General features: G+C 51.0%; 1 protein-coding gene across 1 annotated transcript in view; it reads left to right on the forward strand.

The window, feature by feature from the left end:
- The window catches only part of Crybb2 (crystallin beta B2), a 9,220-nt gene extending 2,077 nt beyond the window's left edge, over positions 1-7,143 (forward strand). The window contains 5 exon segments of the mRNA XM_008849015.1: positions 865-995; positions 3,861-3,993; positions 4,909-5,057; positions 6,974-7,090; positions 7,092-7,143. Coding sequence (XP_008847237.1) covers positions 865-995; positions 3,861-3,993; positions 4,909-5,057; positions 6,974-7,090; positions 7,092-7,143 — 582 coding nt within the window.
- The last annotated feature ends 1,455 nt before the right edge of the window (positions 7,144-8,598 follow it).

Raw genomic sequence — 8,598 nt, forward strand, 5'->3', positions numbered from 1 at the left:
CCAACTCTCTGCCCCCCGCCTCCCTGTCCCCACCTCCCTGTCCCCCACTTCCCTGTCTCCTACCTCCTTGCCCTCCATCTTCACCCTTGCCCCACCTTCACCCTCCACTCCAGTCCACTTCTTTCCCAGAAAGGCTTGACTTCCTGTCTGCACTGCTGTACTGAATGTGCCTTCTGGTCATGCTTAGCACATGGCTCCAAGGCCTTGGTGGGTTCCTTCACTCTGCAGAACCTCAAGTTCTCTGACAGGAGCCTGCCTGGGGAGCTCAGGCCTAGGGAAGCTTGGGCCTAGGGGAGAGAGTAGGAAGCCACAGGGAACTGGAGATCCCCAAGGGTGGAGACTTAGAGAAGAGGCCCAGGATCATGTGACACAGAGAGAAGGGTGTCTGTGGAGGTGCTGGTCCAGGTCTGAGGGCCGCCTTGCACCTTCTGATGTCCTGGTCCAGCCACTTCTGCTGGGCTCTACAGCTAGTGCCTTAGCTGACTTATTGAGGGCTGGGATGTCGCTCAGCAAGAGGTCCCCTGTCCAGCTGGTGAGCAGCTCTGGGTCCCCAACACCATGGAGACATCATACAAAAAGGACATCAGGACATCTTCCATGTGCAGAGCAAACACTATACTGACCATCACACCCACAATCCCTACAGTCCCCCAAAGCTGACTCCGCCCCCACTTTACTGAGAGGGAGACTGACCTCAGAGAGCAGGGTTGTAGGTTCAAGGTCTCAGGCTGGGTCTTTGGATTGCTGCTTTATGCCTGCTCCTGACCTGAGGGCCGACGTCGGCAGCTCAGGGTTCTCTGAGCCGGCGGCTCTCCTGCTCTCCTCCCTTCCTGCCTATGGTCAGGCTTTCTCTCTTTGTTTTAGGTCATCATCTTTGAGCAGGAGAACTTCCAGGGCCACTCCCATGAGCTCAGTGGGCCCTGCCCCAACCTGAAGGAGATGGGTGTGGAGAAGGCAGCCTCCGTCCTGGTGCAGGCTGGACCATATGTATCAGGGTGGTCTCACTTGGCCTGGGGCTGTCAGCCCCAGGGAATTAGGCTGCCAAATTGGGAATACCTGACCTCTCTGTGTTCCTTAGACTGTGCAGTTAGGGGCCAGGATTCAGGGTCTGGCAGCCCAAGACAATTTGTGCTTAGGAGACAGAAAGAGCTGAGTTCGAATCCCAGTTTGGCCACTCCTAGGTGACATCTGACCTGGGCCTTCTCTCTCTGAGCTTCAGTTTCCTTTCCATAGGCTAGGGCACCTATGTCCTTTGAGGGTCAAAGGTGAGCGCTTAGGAGACCTGATCTAGAGGTCAGCTACTTCCTCAAGGCAGGGTCATGTACTTTTCTAGAACTGTCCATCTCTGGCTGTCCGTCCCAGCTGTTTGGAGAGGCTTATAGCTCCCCGTTCCAAGCCTCACCGATCCTGGATCTTGACACCTTCTCTGGCACCTGGGGGCCGGGTCTCTACTCAAGAGAGAAGGGACATGGTTACTGCAGTTGACTCTCCCCTCACCATGGGGCTGAACCCGTGAGAGCCAGAGGCACAAAGCATGGGAGGTGAGAGTCCCTCCTCTCCCTCACTACTCCTTCATAAGTGCCTTGTGAGTTTAGGGTCACCAGTGACTCCAATGACTTGAGTCTAGGATGGCTGGGAGTCTGGGGCGATCTGTCCTAGCCCAGCAGGCGCTTAGGGAAATTTGCTGAGTGGAGTGGCCTATGCACGTCTGAGTCCTACGGCCCTGCCTAGACTCTGTTATCAGTCACTCGGGGATCCAGCCGTGCCTTGGCAGAACTGGAGTCTCAGTGCTTTGAGTGCCATGTCTGATTTCATCTTTTACCATTTTGTCGGAAGAATTTCCCAAACATATTTTTAATCTTTGAAACAAGATTTTGTGTTTGATTAGCATTGTGTGTGTGTGTGTGTGTGTGTGTGTGTTACCCAGGGTGGCAAGCCTCTACCACTGAGCTACACCCTCAGTCTTCCAAAACATTTTATAGACCTTAACATTCTTACATTCTTTCTCAGAATATGTCTTGTTTTAAAAAAATGTTTTATTTATTTATTAATTAATTTATTATTATTATTATTATTATGAGACAGGGTCTCCCTGTAGCTACAGTTGGCCTGGAACTCACTATGCTCTAACTGGCCTATGTTAGGCTGGCCTCAAACTCACAGTTTGAGGCCTGCTTCTGCCTCCTAAGTGCTGGGATTAAAATATGTGCCACCATGCCCAGCTTACTTATTACTTTTTACTTTATGTGTATGAGTGCATTGCCTACATGTATGTAAGTGCACCTATGTCATGCAGTGCCAGTCGGGGTCAGAAGAGGGTGTCAGATTTCCCTGGAACTGGAGTTACCGATGGTTGTCAGCCACCTTGTGGGTGCTGGGAATCGAACCTGGGTCCTCTGCAAGGGCAGTCAGCACTGTTAACTGCTGAGTCCAGTCCAGTCCCCATAAATCTTGATTTTTAAAGCTAACTTTTTAAATTGTTTTCTGTTTTTTTATTGTTTTTTTTTTTTGAGGGTCTCACTACTTAGCCCAGGTGGGTTTTGAACTCAGGATCTCCCTGAGCTCTGGGATTACAGGGGAAAAACCCATATCCTGTGTCATTATTTATCATGGCTTTGTAATATTCCATGACTGGGCATTCCCTAATTAGTCATCTGCTCTGTGCCTGCTGGAACTTCAAGCTCTCTCGCTGCAGCGTGTTATAAACAATGCCATGATGAACGTCCCTCTGTGCACTCTGCCTGTTACTCTCCAAGGACATGTTGCCTAAAGCAGAAATGCTGGACCTAGTGTGAGTCTCTCTTTAAAAGAGATGGCAGCATAGCCGCATCTTTTATTAGTACTCAGGAGTTAGTATTAGGACTTAGGTCATACTCTGAATGGCCGTTCTCATCATTTTATCACAGAGTGGGTGTGCCCCAGACCCAGGGAGCTGGACATTCACATCTGTCCTTTGGTATTTATTTCCTTTCCTCTCTGAGCCCCATCCTCCTAAGAGAGCCTCACAGACCAGTCAGCCCTGCCATATGTACAAGTTTCAAATCCCTGACATCAAACAGTTAGTGATGGATATCTGTGGGTGGGGACTGCATCCGCAGTGAGCCTTTCCCTTTCCTTATGGCTCTTTCCTAAAGAGTGTGGTGTGATGGCCATTTGCGTGTCATGGACATGGCAACCACTTGGAGGTGATTTAGAATGCTCAGGAGGCTGTGCACGCCTGACAAATGCCCTAGAAGAGGTGATTTAAGCCCCTTCAGATTTTAGTACTCACCTGCACAGAGGGACGACTGTTCATGTCTCCACCAGGGATCTAGGAGGTCAGTAGTCTGTGGAAAACCTGAATAGAGAGACTAAGAATAAGAGGAACTGATTCTGGAAACCTGGTATGAATGAGCTGTGCTCCGGGTAGCCTAGAGATCCTTGCTCGGATGCCAGCAATGGTGTTCAGCTCCCCACCCCACACCTGCTGACACCACCCTGTCAGCTTGCAGGCTCCATGCCAGGCCATCTACTCTGTGGATACTGGCCAGTGTGACACTCAGGGTCCTCGGGCTTCTAGTTGTTTTGGATTCAGAGAGTAGGCTGTTAATTTCCCAGCATCCCATTGGCCTTAGGATGCATGCACTGGAATCTGTCACTGGGCCATCTTGCAGACTTGTGCTTTAATTCTTGATTGTGCCCAATGGTTGAGGAGAGCGTGGGCTGGGTTCTGGATAACCAAGGTGACCGTACACTTGGTGTATGTTGGGGTTTCCATGCGGCTGCTGCCCCTTGCTGGGCCAAGGCAGGGTCTCAGTGGCCAGGGCCCTGCCATTGGATGCCTGGAGATGACTGACTTGCGTCCTTTCTGTATCTTCCAGCTGGGTGGGCTATGAGCAGGCCAACTGCAAGGGTGAGCAGTTTGTGTTTGAGAAGGGCGAGTACCCTCGCTGGGACTCCTGGACCAGCAGCCGGAGGACCGACTCACTCAGCTCGCTGAGGCCCATCAAAGTGGTGAGCCCCTGCCCAGCCCTCCCCACCACCACAGAGCCAGAGGGGCCCAGAACGAGCCTACTTGTCCCTATTGCACTCTTCAAATTGGCCAGGAAGCTCCACTTTGGGGCATGGCCAAGGGCATCCAGCCTCCTTGAGCCTGTGTTTGCTCATCTGTAAAATGGGGATTTTAGCACCTACTGTCTTCAGTGTGCCTTGCACAACTCCAGGGGGCACCATGTATAAATGGTGCTGCCTAGGCCAAGTTAATACTCATGAGTATAAAAAAATACTGTGTTAGGGGTGGAGGAGAGGGTGGTTTAACATCTGAAGTTTTTCTGGTCTTGATTCTTACTAGTGTATGAACTGATGGGGAGGGAAAAGGGTTCAGTAGTGCTGAGTTATGTTCCTGAACATTCCAATGCCAGACCAGTACCTCCCAGAGCTCTATGGAAGGTTAGACCTGACCGTCTGGGCTCCTGTGTTGACTCAGCTCCTCTCAGCTGTGCGACCTTGTGCAAGTCACCTGACCTCATTGAGTCTTGGTTTTCTCATGTGTCACGTGGCATAAGAGCTGCTGAATGGATGAAATGATAACAAAAACACATCGTAGTGACAGGAGGAGACAGCGAGGAGGTGATGAGAGACCTGGTGTCTGGGCAGCCACTGGAAGCCTGCATGCTGTGTCTATGTGCAGGCAGCAGGTGATCCCTGCTGCTGCTTATGAAACGGCAAGTGGAGGCTATGGGGTTTCAGGATCAAATATCCCCAAGCATAGGATCTGGGAGTGTCTGTCCCACGGCAGTAAACAGTCAATGACCAGAGTCCAAGGGCACTTGTCCCCTGTGTGGTGGGTGAACTGGGCAGAGGTAGGTGGAACATGGGATGGGCTGGGAAGGGCCTCCTGGGGCCTCTCTCATCCCCCTCTACCCATAGGACAGTCAAGAACACAAGATCCTCCTGTATGAAAACCCCAACTTCACAGGAAAGAAGATGGAGATCACAGATGATGATGTGCCTAGCTTCCATGCCCATGGCTACCAAGAGAAGGTGTCATCTGTGCGGGTACAGAGTGGCGCATAAGTGTGTCCAGGTTCAGCCTCCTGGAAGCTGACCTGTCCTGCTTGAGTTCACTGGGGGTGGGAGGGGTCATCGTGCTATCCTCCACTGACCATTGGAAGATGGATCTGAACCATCTGCCCGTAAGTTCTGTCCTGAGCTGTTTTGGGATCATACCCCACCTTTGGGGCAGGAACCTGTGGCCTTAGTGAGCCTCAAAGAACAGAGTGGTGTATCAACAGGGTAGGTGGACATAGCAATGGGATGTGGGGGGGCGTAGCTCAATGGTGGGCGGTCTAGCTCTGAGGCCTTCATTGCAAACAGATGCAAAGAATTCCACTGCCTGTGTGTTGGGGGGCAGCTTTCACTGTGAACCACGCCTGACACCTGGGGGTCCCTGGGATAGCAATGCAGACTGGGGGTGGTGTATACAGTTGGGGTCTGCACCCTCAGCCCTGCATCTGAGTGCTAACAAACTGAAGGTGGAAAATTCAGGAGAAAAACAGTCCCTGTACTAAACATAAACAGACATTTCTCCCTAAACAATACAGTGTAAGAACGGCTTCGGTGGTGGTGTGGTTCTAATAAGAGGCCATTTAGAGGGCTGAGGGGAGGACTTAGTGGGTAAGAGCACTTGTTGCTTAAGTATGAGGACTTGAGTTTGAATCCCCAGCACTGGTGAAAAACCAGACATAGCTGCACACGTGTGTAACCCCAGCACTGTTGGGAGGGGCAGGAGGGCCACTGGGGGCTTGCTGTCTGCCAGCTTAGCTGAGGGTTCAATCAGAGACCCTGTCTCAAGGGAATAAGGGTGCGACAGGACACTAGCATTCTCCTCTGGTCTCTGTGAGCATACAGGCATGGCCCTCATGTATGAATACACCCAGATAGACCCATAGACACGCACACACACATACAAGTCATGTAGAGATGGTTAAAAATACAGAGACCAGTGTATGTAATTTCTAAAGTTCTATGCGTATTCTACAATGAGACATTTCCCTTTGGGACTGGAGCCTCTGAGTTAGATATGTATCCACAGGTATACCCAAGGCCCAGGACACCCAAGGATCCACTTTTTCTTTTAGCTGTAGAAATCGAGACAGTTTATTATGAAAGGATGGAAGTGGGCTGGATGTTGGGGCAAAAGCCTCAGGCCAGGCAGGGCTTGGAAATGCATACCTTCAATCCTGAGAGGCAGAGGCAGTCAGATTTCTGTGAGATTGAGGACAGCCTGCTCTACATAGTGAGTTCCAGGCCAGCTGTGGTTACCAGGAGATCTTTTCTCAAAAATAAAAATAAAACCAAAAACAAACAAAAAGGGACTCTGGTTCTTCCTAGTTTATTTGCATATCTCTGCCTTCTGCCCCAGGCAGGAGTCTGGCTTTTGTGCTTCTTGCTTCCTTCTGTTCCAGCAAGCCTGTGGTTAGGTTTCCAGTCCTCTGCAGACCAGCCTCTCCCACAGGTTAATCTTCATGCCTCTTGCAGAGTTCTGCCCTCATGCCACTACCGGCCCCTGAGCCCTATGGGCCTAGAATTCTTTCCAGGAGTCAAAGGGCAGAGATCAGGATTAGGCTTTGTGGATTTGGACTCAGTGGCTAGTGGCAGTTTGCTATCAGCCCTCCTGGGTGTTTACACCACAGAAATTTGTGGATGCTATAAATTATGGTGATGTTTCCCTCCAAGAGAGCAGCTTGGCCGTGCACGCTGGCTCAGGGGATAGACAGAGGAGAAGCCTGCACTGCTCAGAACTGCGGAGTGTCAGGTCTCGCATCAGGAGTTAGTGAGTTTCTCAAGAGAGAAAGAAAGCGCTGGTCCAGTGATGGAAGGGTGAGGTAGAAAGTGGCAACCTGTCAGCACCAGGAAGGGTCTTCCCTTTTTCCTCTCCCAACCTGCCTTTCTCCTTCTGCCTCTCTTCTCTTCCCCTACCTCTGCCCTGCAGGTGGGTTGGCTATCAGTACCCCGGCTACCGCGGCCTGCAGTACCTGCTAGAGAAGGGGGACTACGAGGACAGCAGCAACTTTGGGGCCCCTCACCCCCAGGTGCAGTCTGTGCACCTGGGACACGCAGTGGCACCAGCCAGGTGCCTTCCACCCCTCCAGCCAGAGCTGAGAGACTCCAAAGGGAGGCACCTTCTATCCCCTGCACCCCAGCAGCCCAGCCCCTACTCGGGGCCTCCTGATGTCTAGAGTGAATAAAGTATACCTTGCAAGTTGTATGCTGCTGGTGTTTTATCCACAGTGTGCCTGATATGTGAGGAGAGAGAGAGAGAGAGAGAGAGAGAGAGAGAGAGAGAGAGAGAACCTCTGTTTCTTTATCTGATTTATAACACCGTTGTCTTGTTAAGTGGCTGACCTGGCTTACCTCTCGGTCCTTTATGACATGATGCTAAGCAGTCACTCTCAGGGGTGATGAGGGAAGGAAGGTAAACACACTGACAGGAAGAGAGATCAAACAAGAGGCTGCAGGTACTGGACAGGATGATGGTCAGTGAGATTGGCAGGCTTTATTAACTCCAGCAAGAAGGACTAGTTTTTAACTCTGACAGAGCCGCTTCAGTTGACCTGGTGAGATGGGCCCTGGACCTGTCTCAGCTTGGAGCTATGGACTATCGACTCTGTCTTTGTTTAAACTGATCAATCCAACATTAGGGAAGGGGGACCTGCCCGAATCACCAAGAATGCATAAAAGACCTAGGCCTCCCCAGGGGCTTTGCATTTTTTGTTTTCTGAATCCCCTCTTCACTGTGAAGGGTTTTTCTCAGTATGAGTATGAGTATATGTGAGTTCCTTTACTTTTAATGAAGTTTGTTATCTGTTTTTGAGTTTTCCTGCCTTTTAATTCTTTCATTGTCAGAGAGTATCAACTAGATCAAGGCCCTAGACAGTTACGGTGGGTTGCAGGTGTCGGTCCCTATTGGCCACTGGCCACTACAGTCCCAGGAGGGCTTTGTGCTTCGTTTTTGTTTTGTTATTGCTGCGTCTGTTAGAGGAACTAAGAGCCCTGCTGTGTCGCGTCCAAACATCCCAGGAGAGTCCTCAGGCCTGTGTGCCTGTGTCCCTGTGTCCCTGTGTCCCTGTGTGTGTCCCTGTGTCCCTGTGTGTGTCCCTGTGTTCCTGTTGTGCCTTCATTGCCCCCCCACTTGGCCTCGCTTTTGCTAACTTTTGATCACTTAGCATGGCCTTTCTTGAGCTTGCCTAGCAGAGACAGAGACCACAGGATTTGGGGGAAGGACCCACTCATAGGACTCACTGCTCCCTACCTCCATGGCCAGTGGGGGTGGGGGGGGGCTCAGAAAATCAGGGGCGTCTCAGAACCCTGCTGTTCCTATGTGAAGTAAGCGGGGGACAGTGGTGCAATGAGAAGGGCTGGCGGTGCCTGCTTTGATTAAGGTGTAAATACGGACGTAGGATCCAGCCCTCTTCTCCTCTGCTGTCTCCTCTTTAAAAACATTATTTATTTATTTTTATGCTGCATGTATGAGTACTTGCCCACATGTATGTAAGTACACCATGTGTACAATGCCTGCAACTGCCAGAAGATGGCGTCAGAGTCCCTGGAACTAGA

Source organism: Nannospalax galili, unplaced genomic scaffold, assembly GCF_000622305.1.
Source record: "Nannospalax galili isolate Female #2095 unplaced genomic scaffold, S.galili_v1.0 scaffold103, whole genome shotgun sequence".
In the NCBI taxonomy this organism is placed as follows: Eukaryota; Metazoa; Chordata; class Mammalia; order Rodentia; family Spalacidae; genus Nannospalax; species Nannospalax galili.